The 14,884-nt window shown below is 41.9% G+C and overlaps 1 protein-coding gene across 2 annotated transcripts in view; it reads left to right on the top strand.

Moving 5' to 3' along the window:
- The window catches only part of SH3KBP1 (SH3 domain containing kinase binding protein 1), a 337,971-nt gene that overhangs the window by 125,607 nt on the left and 197,480 nt on the right, over positions 1 to 14,884 (top strand). For both annotated transcript variants that reach the window (XM_075854029.1, XM_075854030.1), the window contains one exon: positions 5,069 to 5,189. In XM_075854029.1, the coding sequence (XP_075710144.1) occupies positions 5,069 to 5,189 (121 nt within the window). The remainder of the gene's footprint in view (positions 1 to 5,068; positions 5,190 to 14,884) is intronic.

The following is a 14,884-nucleotide window of genomic DNA, read 5'->3' as shown; positions in this document are numbered from 1 at the left end:
TACCTGCCAATCAGATTTCGCTTGGACACTACAGCGTCCCTAGTTACCTTGGAGACCTCAAAGCGGATGTTTACTAATACAGAGATATACTATCGTGGAGCAAGTGTATCTCAGAATGAACAATACCAACACCCCATCACCTCTATTACAAATCAGATTTAAGGAGGATAATAGCTCACTAATTAAATGGAGATTACGGAGCTCGTTATAAAACGAACTTAAGAACGTCAAGGATCGGCTAGTGCACAGCCATTTGAGTACCCAGGAGCCATCTGGTAACTGGTTAAATAGTGGCCTGAAAGGAAGTTACAGATGTGGGTCCTGTAAGGCGTGTGCGTCCATATTATGTAGCAGTAAATTCAATAGCACCACTACAGGGAAGGTCTTTGAGAACAGATCCTATATTAATTGCAAAACCAAGGGGTTAGTTTATCTGATTACCTGCGGTTGTAAATTGCAATATGTAGGGAAAACTAAAAGGGAGTTCAGAAGGAGGATCAGGGAACATATTGGTGATGTTAGGCGAAAAGAGGATACTCCAGTGTCTCGTCATGTCTGGGAGTGTCACAAAGGCGACACTTCAAGCCTCAAATTTCAAGGGGTGGAATACATTAGACAGACATTGGGAGGCGGTGACCTTGACAGGAGGATCCTGCAAAAAGAAGCACAATGGATCTACCGTCTACAGACCATAAGTCCCCTAGGTTTGAATGAGCAGATTTCTTATGCTTGTTTTCTATAGGAGAGTTCCTTATAACTTTTTCTGATAACTATAACTTTTTCTGATATCTCTGAATGGCGACGTGTTAGTAGTGGACTCTGTTCTGCTACTTAGTCAGTTACTTAGTCAGTGTCTTATAATCTAGATGGACGTGCATCTTAGGACTTTGTATGTTGTGTTTTGAATATCTGACTTTTGGGATAAATATAATGTCAATATTTATACAGCGTACCTTATGTGGCCTGCCCTAGTGGGACTTTACCCATGACCACGTTTTTCCGCATGTTAGATTAAAATGCGTGTTTAGGAAGGACCTGGGTTACATCTTTTCTCCCTGGGTCATATGTACGCTGTAATGCTGATCTTACCATCATTCTTAAGTTCGTTTTATAACGAGCTCCGTAATCTCCATTTAATTAGTGGGCTATTATCCTCCTTAAATCTGATTTGTAATAGAGGTGATGGGGTGTTGGTATTGTTCATTCTGAGATACACTTGCTCCACGATAGTATATCTCCGTAATAGTAAACATCCGCTTTGAGGTCTCCAAAGTAACTAGGGACGCTGTAGTGTCCAAGCGAAATCTGATTGGCAGGTAGAAAGGAGGCTCGGCGCTAAGCCTGCAACCTCATGATTGACATGTCTACTGCGGGTTGGCGCCGGGCCGAAACTACGCCATCAGAGTAGGAGGGCTCATGCCTGTCAAAAGACCGGAACTTCGCCGGCGCGTGTGCGGCCAGTGCATTAGAGTCGTACACGCGCCGGGAGGTAGAACCGGCAGTAACAGCAAAAAATAAATGTATCAAAAGAAACGATAATCCCTGATGATGTGTCACTTTTACCTGTGACACTGAAACGCGTTGGATTGTCTTAGTCAGCGAGGGTGTCAGTATAATATATCATAAGGGGAGAGGTTTGTTTGGCGGTGGAACAATATCACCACACCATTATACCTTTCTCTATTACTGACCGCTTATCTGAGCCTGTTGTATTGTATTTAGGGCTAGTAGAGCTCATTTTAACAATTTATCTATTAAACATATATTTTAATCGTTCTAATCCAGGCAGTCAATTTTTTTATTCCACTATACATACATTTAGAAAGAATTGTTCTAAACAGATTTACCCAGTATATTAGTACTTTCTTCGTACCTTTCTCACTCCTTTCCTTCCCCTGATATTCAATGCAATAAAGAGTGCATACTGCTTCTCGCACCCAAGGTTTCTGATGTTGCAAGCCAACCATCCCAAACTTGTGTTCACATTTCCTATTTTTGTATACAACTCTCTCAAACGGTATGACGGTATTAACTAGTGATTTCCATTGCTCAACCGTGGGAGTTCTATCCGCCATCCATCTTAAGGCTATAGCCTTTCTGGCCAGAAATAAAGTTTCCCTAAGAAACACCCGAGTATGAAATGTCCAGCTCTCCTCCTGTAACAATCCTATCAAACATACTTCCAGTGTCTTGGGTATGGGTACCAGAACAATGCTATTCAAAACCTCAAGTATCCCGTCCCAGAATAAGCTAATACTCGAACATCCCCAGATGAGATGCATGAAGTCAGCCCCAGAGGAATGACATCTATGGCATTCAGAGTTTGGTATCCGACCCATGCGATGTAGAATAGTCGGTGTAAGATAGCACTGGTGTATAATGTACAGTTGGGTCATTCTATTATTAACAGAAGGAGATACCATTAAAGGAGACTCCAGAGCCTCCAACCATTCTGCCTCTGACAACCCTGGGATAACCTCCTGCCATGCCATCTGCAAAGAGAGCGCTTGCGACTCAATTTTTGCATTCAGGAGATGGGTGTATAGTGCCGAGATAATGCCCTTAGGCCCTTGTGTCTTCAGAACTCCAATCAGCGGGAATTTTGAAAGAGACGGGGATTGCGCTTGGAATTGCGCGGTCAGCGCATGTCTTAATTGCAGATACCTATAGAACTGGGTGCGGTTTAAACCATATTTCTCCATCATTTGAGTAAATGACAGCAACACATTGTCAGTATGCTGTCTTTACATGTATAGGAAATGTAACTATAGCAGATATGTCCTGGAGAACAGCAAAGTTGTACATTGGGAAGTTAGGAGATAAATATAGGTGTCATGAGTTACGTTTAAAACCATCGTCATCAATGAGAAGGGGATTTCTGCTACATCATTTTTCCATTTGTTATTTGTAAAACCCTGGAAAACCTTGTCATGTGGATATAGGTAACTGTTTCCACTTATCTCTTCGTTTTTTATGTGTGGCTACTAGACAAGCTTTACTTACAGTATATAAATATATAAGCTTATTCTACTTTTATATACATTTTTTATATTAAAAAAAACCCTAATTGATGGGGGTTTTATCTGAAAGAGGACCTATCATCAGGTCATATAAGTTGAACTGGTTTACTCACCCGAATAGCGCTGTCTCCCTGATTCCAGTGCTGTTTTTTTTCTTCCTATATCCCCCTCCCCGTTCCAGAGATATGGCCCACTGTTGTGTTGGCTCCTTCTATGCTAATTTGCTGTAATTAGCCAACAGGGTGTGAACTACCTAGTGACATGTCCTCTTTAGGTAGTTTTCTTTCCTGTTGAAAAATGTAAGTTTGGGTTTTGTTTTTTTCTTGTTCATGTATATGTATTTTTTTTATATTTTTACATGCATGGCGCAAGAAAGTTCGGGCACCTGGTAGTGGCACAATGTATACGGTGTATGTCTTGTCTTGCTTAGGCCCCGTACAGCTTAATGGGTTAGAGAGCCATCAGTCCTAGATTTAAGATAGTCCCTGAATGCGCTAGATAGGTGTAAAAGGCATTATGGCGGAGGATGGCCAGCAAGGTTGGATCTCAGCAGTGTCAACACAATTATAGCCACCACTTCAGGTTTTCACAACATTTTTCAACGGTACTTGCGAGATCTTGTTTTCCCGCTTATTAATTTTTCTTAGGGCATACAAACAGCTTTTCTAGACCAAACCTTTCACACGCCTATTTTGTCAAAGATTATTAAATGTACATCAGGGATAGAGTGTAATCCAATTATATGTATACTTGGTTGTAGCCTTGCGATAACTTTGGATAACTCTCAAAAAAGATCACTTGGTTGTAGCCTATATATTGCTAGAAAAATAATATTGGGACACTGGATCTCTAATGAAGCCCTGGGATGCAAAGAATGGAAGGTTGCGGTTCTGTGGGACATCCATTTGGAAGGAGTTACGTGTAAAAATATTAAAGCATCTAAAAAGTTCTCTCAGAGATGGGAAAGATGGTTTAGTGATTTACCCCCAAATGTTAAAAAAATGTTTAACCAAAAGTAAGAATATTATTTAGTTATCTTAATTTTTTTTTCTTCCTTTGCTCTCTGTTTTTCTCCACTGGGGGGGGGGGGGGGGTAAGGGTAGATAAGGGGGAACATTTGTTTAATTGTATGTACTGTGTTAAATTCACATGTGAAATGATCTTACATTTTGAAATTACTGAATCAATTTTGTACTGGGAAATATTTTGTTGATAAATAAAATATAAAAAAAATAAAATGTACATCAGGGGCTACTAAAGACCAAGACATTCTACTCCTAATTGATCCTGAAGTTCCCTAATAAATGTTGATTCACTGACGGTTTTAGTAACTTTAAAATTGGCAAAAATGTTGTAACGGTCATTATAGTATAGTACAGAGCAAACTTTCAGGACTATGTGGCAGGAAACATCGTCATTGTTTGGAAGATAAATGAACAAGTGAGTTTTTAATTATATGTATTATTTTTAAGTTAGCTAGTTAGCTAATTTTTTAGAGGAATCACATGATAGATGATGAGATGAAATAGTAACGAAAGGTTGGACATCACCACCAGCTCTTTACACTTTATAGACTCATATCTACAATTATTTATGTTTTTCTGTTACCTATATAGCGCCAACATATTCTTCAGCGTTGTACAGAAGTTGTCTTTACTCACTGTCTCCAGTGGGGGTTTACAATCTAAATTCCCTATTTGTGTGTTTTTGGAGTGTAGGAAGAGACCGAAGTACCCGGAGGAAACCCACACAAACACGGGGAGAACATACAAATGTTTAGAGTATATGTTTTTTTCTCTGTTTATGCTGTAAAGCTTTATGCATTTTCTATCAGGAAGCCTGAAATGCTAGAAAGTATTTTTATTGCCTGTAGATAAAATGTTTGCTTAACTACACTAGCCCGTGTGCCATTTTAATTTGACACTTGCATAGGCAGGCACTACAGGGGGGGAACACCATGACCTTTGTTTGATGTGGCTTTTCTGAATTTAAAGCAGCATTTTCCCTGGTGACTTATACATTATTTTTTATTTATTTGTCTCTTGCAGGAACTAAAGAAAGACATTAAGAAAGACGTGAGCAGCAAACCACCAGAAAGACCTAACCAGACCATATCTAATGGCAATGTTCTGCTCTCAAGTGAAGCAGTAGTCCGTGGTTCCGGAAGAGGTAATTGATATACCATTCCGCACACTGCACACAACTTTGATTTCCTACTTGCTTTGCTTTTGTGCACTTTTAGATTTTGGCTTTAGCTTTTTGTTTGGATGTAGTAAAATCCATTTAATCCTGTATTAATGGGACCTGGCAGGTGCTGGATTTTCAAACATTGTGCGTTATAATGACTTTAAGTTAGACATTCTGCAGGTAGAAACACAACAAAAAATAACATGCATGAAGCCCTAAAAAAAACACAAATAAAAAAATGCTATAATCACAATGTTTTATAGGATGAAGAGTTTTCTAAATTTTTATTTCAAGTCTTCTGCCTCCGGCCTTATGATTTTCTGGATTATAAAACAGTTCATATTCCATCAACAGCTGCAAGTTATCAGAATTGTGAAGTATAAATTGTCAGTTAAATAGGTTGTTCAGGAGTATAAGATATATGAACGCTAATAAAGTGGTAAAAATAGTTAATTTTTTTTAAATAAAAAGCATTACTGTCACCTACATTACAGCGCCGATCTCCTTATGTAGGAGATAGGGCACTTCTAATGTGGTGACAGAGTCTCTTTAAGTAAGTAAGTCGGAACAACTTACTGCTGTGAGCAATTCTTTTCAAAACGTACTATTGTAAAGAGTCGATTGCGCTCCAGACTGACCGACGCAGTAGCAACATCAGCAATATCGGCTAACATCACACACCTCACCACAGAGAAGCAGTTCCAGCCATCACATTAGGGGTGAGTTAATTAAATGTTTGTCCAAATATAGAAGGCTTATTTTTAAGTTGATAATTTTGTATGGCCTGCAAATGATGTTATAAATATCCAAATGCCCCTTGGCAGAAAAAAGTTTCCCCACCCCTGGCCTAGATAATGTCACACATTTCCAATATAGTGCAACACAGGGCCCATTTAAATGGCACCATACAATGGACAAATAAATAATGCATGTGGCATTGGTGCATATGGTGCCCAGATAAATACTGCCATACTCTGTTCAGACAGTGCCGCAAAACAGAAGGATTAATTGTGCCATAGTGTAGATGGCCACCATGCAGATTTACAGAAATATTCTTCCCATTTCACAGGCTGACAGTACTGTGAGGAAATCCTTCTCCTGGCTGTTACTATTCTGTACGTTGCAATTGGGTTGTTTGGAGTGTTCTTTGGTCTTCATGGTGTAGTTCTCTGTCATGAGACAAAGCTATCACCAGTTGGACCTTTTACAGGTTTACAGGTGTATCTATACTATAGCAACAATCCACTACACAGGCGGACCAGTAAGCTGTTCTAGTGATGGGTTACGTGTTTCATAGTAATGGGTATAAATAGCTAGGTTTTTAATTACTTTTGTAATGAATGTCACTTTATAGAGATTTGTTTTCATTTTGACATTAAAGAGGCTTTTCCTGTTCATCAGTGTCAGAAATCCTAATTAAATCCACTGTGCGCCAATGTTGTTACTCAATAAAACATGAAAAAGATGTATTTCTTGTTACTTCATGTGAATTTATACCTTTCCTGCTATTTCCGGCGTTAATTGAAAAACCTTCTTCACTGCCCGTTTATGGTTTAATGTGGTTGCTTCTGAAACATAACAATGGGCATTTGGTTATATCTGCAGTGCATAAGTATAATCTATGGAATTATTAATGTCACAGGGCATAGTTGTATAGAGCACAATATGCGCAAGTATTCTCCTTCATGCGGTCCTACATTGGAAATGTTCAATAGTTAGTTTATACTCCTTATGAATGATTAGCAATATATACACCGTCTTGAGTTGAGCTTTTATCTGTGCTATACAGTCGACTAAATACACCAGAAGGGGATTGTAATCTCCCGTTTATGATAAAACGGGAGGAGGATATCAGCATTCGATTACCTAATTCTTCATGGTATTCAATGTGTAAAACGGGAATCTGGCAAGTATCCCTTATGGAAACTTTGTTAAAAGTCCTCCACGAAGTTTACATGGTTCCGGAAAGAAAACACAAAATGTACCCTGATGTACCTCGTACATGTTTCCGAGGCTGCGACACTCTGGGGTCTGCTTACTACACATGGTGGGACTGCCCCATAGTTAAAGGGATTATCCAGGTTTTAATGGCTACAAATGAGAGAAATAAGTAAAAGAAACAGTACTTACCTATCCTTCCCCCTAGTGATCCATCGGTGACGCTCTGGCGGCACTCCCAGTGGTTGTTTACATGCACGTAGCATGTTACCGCTTTGGCCAATAAAAGGGCTCAGCAATGATCCATAATGCCAGAAATACAACACATGACCGCTGAGCCCTCTGATTGGCTGCAGCCGTCACAAGCTATGCGCATGTAAACAATCAAACCTTGAATTGACTGGTTAACGCTATAAAGTATAACCATTAATTAGGATACCAATGTTATCCTTCGGTATAATAATATGTAGAACAACTAAAGATTCGTAAACGTGTCTAAAAAGTTGTACAGTGAATTAAATTTGGGGTTGCACAGTAATAAAAATCACAACAGGAAGAGCTAAACTGTGCCTCATAGCAACTGCGACGGGGCAGAACTGCCAGCGAGGGCCCTATTGGAAAGCAAGTTGGTGAGCCTTTGCCAGCACTAACCAGTAACATAGAAAAAGGAGTGGGCAAACATGGAATGTTAGCCACAGTCTAAGGGTCAGTTCACACGTAGCGTAAATACTGCCAATTTTCCGCAATGGATTTCATTGCAGAAAATTCGGAGCAAAATACAGTAGCAGCAAAGTGGATGAGATTTGAACAAATCTCATCCACACACTGCATAAATGATGAGCTGAAAAAACGCTCAGAAATTGAAATGCGGTGCATTTTTCAATCCACAGCATGTCAATTGTATTTGCATAAACACTGCTTATTTGTTGCGGGATTCCCCTATAGAATTCAATGGGGAGGTAAAACCCGTAAAAAATAGCAGATGTTGCAGTTTTTGCACCAGATTCCACCCCATAAAAATACAACTCAGAAAAGAAAAAAAAATCTTATACTTACCCAGAAGTTTGTGTTTCTTCGTCCAGGCCAGCCTCCTGGGAGGGCGTTTCATCCCATGTGACCGCTAAAGCCAATCACATGGGATGAAAAATCATCCCAGGGCTGCAGAGCATCAGGACGTCAGAGGGACGTGTCGCCATGGTAAGTATCCTTTTTTTCTTCTGTGTAGTTTTCCGCAGCTTACATTTCGGCTGAAAAACTGTACCACATTTTGGTGCGATTTTTCGGACGGAATTCCCCGCCAACCAGGGAGGATACGCTGTGTGTTTTTATGCAGCATATCTGCCCTGTGTGAAAATAACCTAAAGGTGGAAGTCCAGGCCTTCAGGTAATTTCAACTCCTGGAAGAAGGTTTCAACAACTGCTTTGAGGTCTAACATGAAAGTGTGGAAGGCCAGGAGTCATGGCAGGTACAAAATATCTCGGAATGTTCTAGTATTGCAGGAAATCGCTGAATGATGAGAAATGGAAACAGATTTTACCTGATGGGGGGCTATGAGACAAAACGGGGACCCCACGGGATCTTCTGCTCTTTCAAGGGGCCAAAGTAGCACAACGTTGTAGGTGATTAAGGATTAATTATGTAGCAGTTTAATGGCATGACCCTCACACAGAAAGTGGGTGTTTGCCCTAGAACTTAGTGTCTGGGGTCTTTTTGTTTGTAAATCCATGCAGCACGTTTCTGTGGGTGGTGGGAACAGCCTTGGCACTCACAGGACATAATGTGTATATGGGGCCGGTTAACGATTTTTAGTTGTGCAGAGATATACAACAATTTATTAATGCTCAAGCGACGATCAAGCATCTTCAAAAACCTCCATGTTGTTCCTAACAACGTGTGATGCACTGCAGAAGTGGTTTCCCAGCACTATTAGGGTATGTTCACACTGCAGCGTCCGTTACGGCTGAAATTACGGTGCTGTTTTCAGGAGAAAACAGCACCGTAATTTCAGCCGTAATGGCATGTGCAGGCGTCTTTCGCTGTGTCCATTACGGACGTAATTGGAGCTGTTTTTCCATGGAGTCCATGGAAAACGGCTCCATTTACGTCTGAAGAAGTGACAGGTACTTCTTTGACGCGGGCGTCTTTTTTACGCGGCACAGAACATCGTAAGACCCATTCAAATGAATGGGCAGATGTTTGGCGACGCTTTTGAGCCGCATTTTCGGACGTAATTTGGGGCTAAAACGCCCGAATTACGTCCGTAAACAGTGTGTGTGAACCCAGCCTTAGGTGATGGCAGGAGGTTTAATCAGCAGGATCTACTACGATCAGCTTGTCTCTGAGGTCGGGCCCAGCAATATAAGGCTGGGTTCACACGTGGCGGAATTTCACTTAAATTCCGCTGCGGACACTCCGCAGCGTTAATCCGCAGCGGAGCCGTTTGTCCATTGACTCCCACTTTAATTTAGCAGTGTTCGTTTAGACGATGCGTAAAATTCCGCTGCGGAGCATAGGCTGCGGAGCGGAATTTGGTGTCCGCAGCATGCTCTGTCTGTTGCGGAGCAGTGGCGGACTCATGGCGGAATTTCTCCATTGACTTCAATGGAGATTCTAATTTCCGCAATGAAGTCCGCAGCTGTCATGCACATGTTATGTGTGCTGCGGATGCGTCTTGCTTTTTTAACTTGACATTTCTTCATTCTGGCTGGACCTATGTATTTCTAGGTCTACAGCCAGACTGAGGAAGTCAATGGGGCTCCCGTAATGACGGGAGCGTTGCTAGGAGACGTCTGTAAATAGTCACTGTCCAGGGTGCTGAAAGAGTTAAGCGATCGGCAGTAACTGTTTCTGCACCCGGGACAGTGACTACCGATCCCAATATACAGCAACCTGTAAAAAAATATAAGTTCATACTTACCGAGAACTCCCTGCTTCTGTCTCCAGTCCGGCCTCCCAGGATGACGTTTCAGTCTAAGTGACGGCTGCAGCCAATCACAGGCCAAGCACAGGCTGCAGCGGTCACATGGACTCGCGCGTCATCCAGGGAGGTCGGGCTGGATGCCGAAAGAGGGACGCGTCACCAAGACAACGGCCGGTAAGTATGAAATTCGTTTACTTTCACTAGGGAAAGTGCTGTCCCTTCTCTCTATCCTGCACTGATAGAGAGAAGGGAAGCACTTTTCCCGCAGTCTGCAGCAGCTAGTCCGCATCAATTTTCTGCACATTTTGGGCAGATCCGCAGCCGTAATCCGCAACCCGGATTAGGTGCGGCATTGATGCGGACAGTTGCGGAGGAAATCCGCCACGTGTGGCCATGCCCTAAAAAGAGATTGTTCATATTGCTCATATTTAGCAAGGCTGCTGATGCTGTAAGAAATAAATGCTGTCCAGATTGCAGGCATGGCCAGGTATAACAAGAAACATATCTATTGTAGAGATTTAATGACATAGAAATAAATCAGTAAATAAGAGGTCACTTGCTGCCAACCAGGCATTGTATATGTTGTCAGATTCTATGGATTAGTCTGCAAAGTGCATAGATATCGTTCACAGTAATGTGCACGTCCATGTTAAAGTGTCTGTTAAATGCACCCACAGCTGCAGCATGATTTATAATAGCATACGTCTAGATAATGACATTTACTTGCCAGGGGGCAGTATAAATTGATTATATGTCAGCAGAATGCAGGGAAAGTGCAATTTATGGCCGCAATCCAGGGGTGACATTACAATCTAGTTGTTTCTATAAGATGTCTGTAGAAGATGCTGCAAAATTCCAATTAGCATTTTTACTCTGGATCGTTTTAGCGTAATTTAAATGACCTACGACCAATGGTTTGTCAGATATTAGTTTTCTTTTCAGCTGTGAATGATTTTCATTGTGAGTAATTTCAATAAAAACGAAAAAGGGAAATAGCATTTACTTAAAGTGGATGTCGACCCCTGAACACTTTTATTGTATTTAAATAGGTCCACAAGTCTATGCTAATTCATTTCATAACATATCTTTTTAGTGGTTGGAGCGTTGTTGCTGTTTTTTTTAACACAAGAGCTCCACACCTCTGCATAAATATAGGGTTGAATTGTCAAATTCTCCACCACTAGAGGGAGCTTAGGAGCTTATTGCATACTGTTTTTACATGAAATAATAAAATAACTATAATAAAACAGTATACAGGCAGATTTGGAGCTCTGTTACAAAAAAAACGGAGCTCTGATCATCTATAAAAATATTTTATGAAATTAATTAGCAGAGAATGGTGTTAGAAGGTTAACATTCAATATAAATATTTGCTTCACTGTATTAAATGGGTAATAGAAGACTAACTAATAATTCTTAAATTCTTCGTGTATGATGTAGTATCAGGGTATGTTCACACACACTAATTACGGACGTAATTCGGGCGTTTTTGCCCCGAATTACGTCCGAAATTACTGCTTGAAAGCGTTGACAAACATCTGCCCATTGAAAGCAATGGGCTAACGTTTGTCTGTTCACACGAGGCGTATATTTACGCGTCGCTGTCAAAAGATGGCGCGTAAATAGACGCCCGCGCCAAAGAAGTGTCATGTCACTTCTTCAGACATAAATGGAGCCGTTTTCCATGGACTCCATGGAAAACCAGCTCCAGTTACGTCCGTAATGGACGCGGTGTTCAATCGCCTACACATGCCGTTACGGCTGAAATGACGGGGCTGTTTTCTCCTGGAAACAGCCCCGTAATTTCGGCCATTACGGTCGCTGCCGTGTGAACATACCCTTAGGCTGGGTTCACACGACCTATTTTCAGGCGTAAACGAGGCGTATTATGCCTCGATTTACGCCTGAAAATACGGCTCCAATACGTCGGCAAACATCTGCCCATTCATTTGAATGCGTTTGCCGACGTACTGTGCCGACAACCTGTAATTTACGCGTCGTTGTTTGACAGCTGTCAAAAGACGACGCGTAAAATTACAGCCTCGTCAAAAGAAGTGCAGGACACTTCTTGGGACGTTTTTGGAGCCGTTTTCTCATAGACTCTATTGAAAACAGCTCCAAAAACGGCCCGAAAAACGTGAGTTGCTCAAAAAACTTCTGAAAATCAGGTGCTGTTTTCCCTTGAAAACAGCTCCGTATTTTCAGACGTTTTTGGCTCAGCGTGTCAACATACCCTTAGAGTATGTTCACACGACTGCGTCCGTAACGGCTGAAATTACGGGGATGTTTTCAGGAGAAAACATCCCCGTTATTTCAGCCGTAACGGCATGTGCAGGCGCTTGAACGCCGCGTCCATTACGGACGTAATTGGCGCTGCTTTTCATTGGAGTCAATGAATAACGGCTCCAATTACGCCCAAAGAAGTGACAGGTCACTTCTTTGACGCGGGCGTCCATTTACGCGCCGTCATTTGACAGCGGCGCGTAAATATACGCCTCGTGTGAACAAACTTCAGCCCATTGCTTTCAATGGGCAGATGTTTGTCAACGCTATCGAGGCGCATTTTTCGGACGTAATTCGGGGCAAAAACGCCCGAATTACGTCCGTAATTAGTGTGTGTGAACATACCCTTAGGGTATGTGCACACGGTAGCAGGCTTTTACGTCTGAAAAGACAGACTGTTTTCAGGAGAAAACAGCTGCCTCGTTTCAGACGTAAATGCTCCTCCTCGCATTTTGCGAGGCTTCTCTGACAGCCGTAAATTTTGAGCTGTGCTTCACTGAGTTCAATGAAGAACGGCTCAAATTACGTCTGAAAGAAGTGTCCTGCACTTCTTTTGACGAGGCTGTATTTTTACGCGTCGTCGTTTGACAGCTGTCAAACGACGACGCGTAAATGACAGGTCGTCTGCACAGTACGTCGGCAAACCCATTCAGATGAATGGGCAGATGTTTGCCGACGTATTGTAGCCCTATTTTCAGACGTAAAACGAGGCATAATACGCCTCGTTTACGTCTGAAAATTGGTCGTGTGAACCCAGCCTTAGGGTATGTTCACATGCAGAGTCAAAAACGTCTCAAAATACGGAGCTGTTTTCAAGAGAAAACGGCTCCTGATTTCCAAAAGTTTTTTGTGACACTCGCTGCATTTTTCGCTGCGTTTCTTACGGCTGTTTTTGGAGCTTTTTTCAATAGAGTCTATGGAAAACGGCTCCAAAAACGTCCCAAGAAGTGTCAAAAAACGCAGTGAAAAACGCTCCGTCGAAACAGAACGCCGTTTTCCCATTGAAATCAATGGGCAGATGTTTGGAGGCGTTCTGCTTCCAATTTTTTGGCCTTTTTTGGGCGTTTACGGCACCAAACCAAGGCTGGGGGACGCTTTTTATAAACATTTTTTTCCTGGACAACCATTTTAAGGCCTCATGCACACTTCCGTCGGCCGTTGCACGGCCGCTAATGACGGTACCGTGAATCACGGACCGCAGACGGATGGCTTCAGTATGCAATCCGTTGTTTCTCGGATCAAATCAATGCAAAGGAGTCCCTGCCTCGCTGCCGGACAACTGTCCCGTACTGTAATCATGTTTTCAGTACGGGACAGTAGTTCCATGGAGAGACAGGGACTCCTAGCGTCGTACGTAACTATGATGCTAGGAGCCCGGCTCCCTGCAGTGTGTTCGGTCCGGGACTTGTGGCCGAAATACGTTCCGTCCTTTACGGACCGAACATGCTCGTATGAATCCAGCCTTTCTTTTACCTTAAAAAACTAGGAGCAATTTGTCCTCTGATAATTTTTTGAGATCCTTAGACATAAAATATACCAAAGTTTTTTTTCTTCTCTGGAAGGCTGCAGAAAAACACAGGAAGTGAGATGGTTTGGTTAATGTTACTGAAGGAGGTTACCTGAGTGAAATTAGGAAGACATTTCAGTACAACTTTTTTTTTTTTAGGAAAAAAGGGATATATGGCTCAGCAGTGGAGCCTGTAGTTCTCTGGGATGGAACATCTGTGAAAAAAAAAATAAGGACCTCAATTGTCCCAACCCACTGATAACATACCCGGGATAGTCACATGGTCACAGAAACATTCTTTTATATTGCTTATAGCTTAGAGAACATTCTGAGATATTTCTTATGCATATTTTGGGGTTTTGAACATGTCCTAATTCAGGACCACACTGCTCTGGCTCCTCTTCCTGGTTTCTTTTCTCAAATGTCTCCAGGCAACATCAATTGAAAACAGTCTTTTCCCTAAAAATGGAACTAATCCAGTCCCGAAACGGTCAGATCGTTTTATATAAAGTTATCATGTTTTAGCAAGTTATGCTTTCCAAGCTCGGTTTTGTTTTTTTGTTTCAAAAACAAAATAAAAATACTTTAAAAAACAAATCTCTCTCCAAAAGTGGAGACTTATTACGGGCAGCGCCTCCAAAAATCCCACAATTTTTTCCTGCAATTATGAAAAACGGAACGGTACGGATGGCATTCGCATGCCCTCAGTTTTTTACGCAGACACATTGTCCTTTTTTCCCACAGGTATGGCCCATAGATGTCAAGATAGAGGGTGCTGCGATTGTTTCAGCCCGGATGGATTGTCCGTGAAAAAAAACTGACATCTGAATTGGCCTTGTTCAGACCGGGTGCTGTTCAAGTGTGGTACCGACAGCACCCGGGCTGAACACTGAAAATCGTTCGTCTAAGGCTGGGTTCACACGACCATGTTACGTCCGTAATGTACGGAACGTATTTCGGCAGGAAGACCCGGACCGAACACAGTGCAGGGAGCCGGGCTCCTAGCATCATAGTGATGTACGATGCTA

Source organism: Rhinoderma darwinii, chromosome 2, assembly GCF_050947455.1.
Source record: "Rhinoderma darwinii isolate aRhiDar2 chromosome 2, aRhiDar2.hap1, whole genome shotgun sequence".
In the NCBI taxonomy this organism is placed as follows: domain Eukaryota; kingdom Metazoa; phylum Chordata; class Amphibia; order Anura; family Rhinodermatidae; genus Rhinoderma; species Rhinoderma darwinii.
Note: the sequence above shows the minus strand (reverse complement) of the source record. Positions and strands in the feature narration are given on the sequence as shown.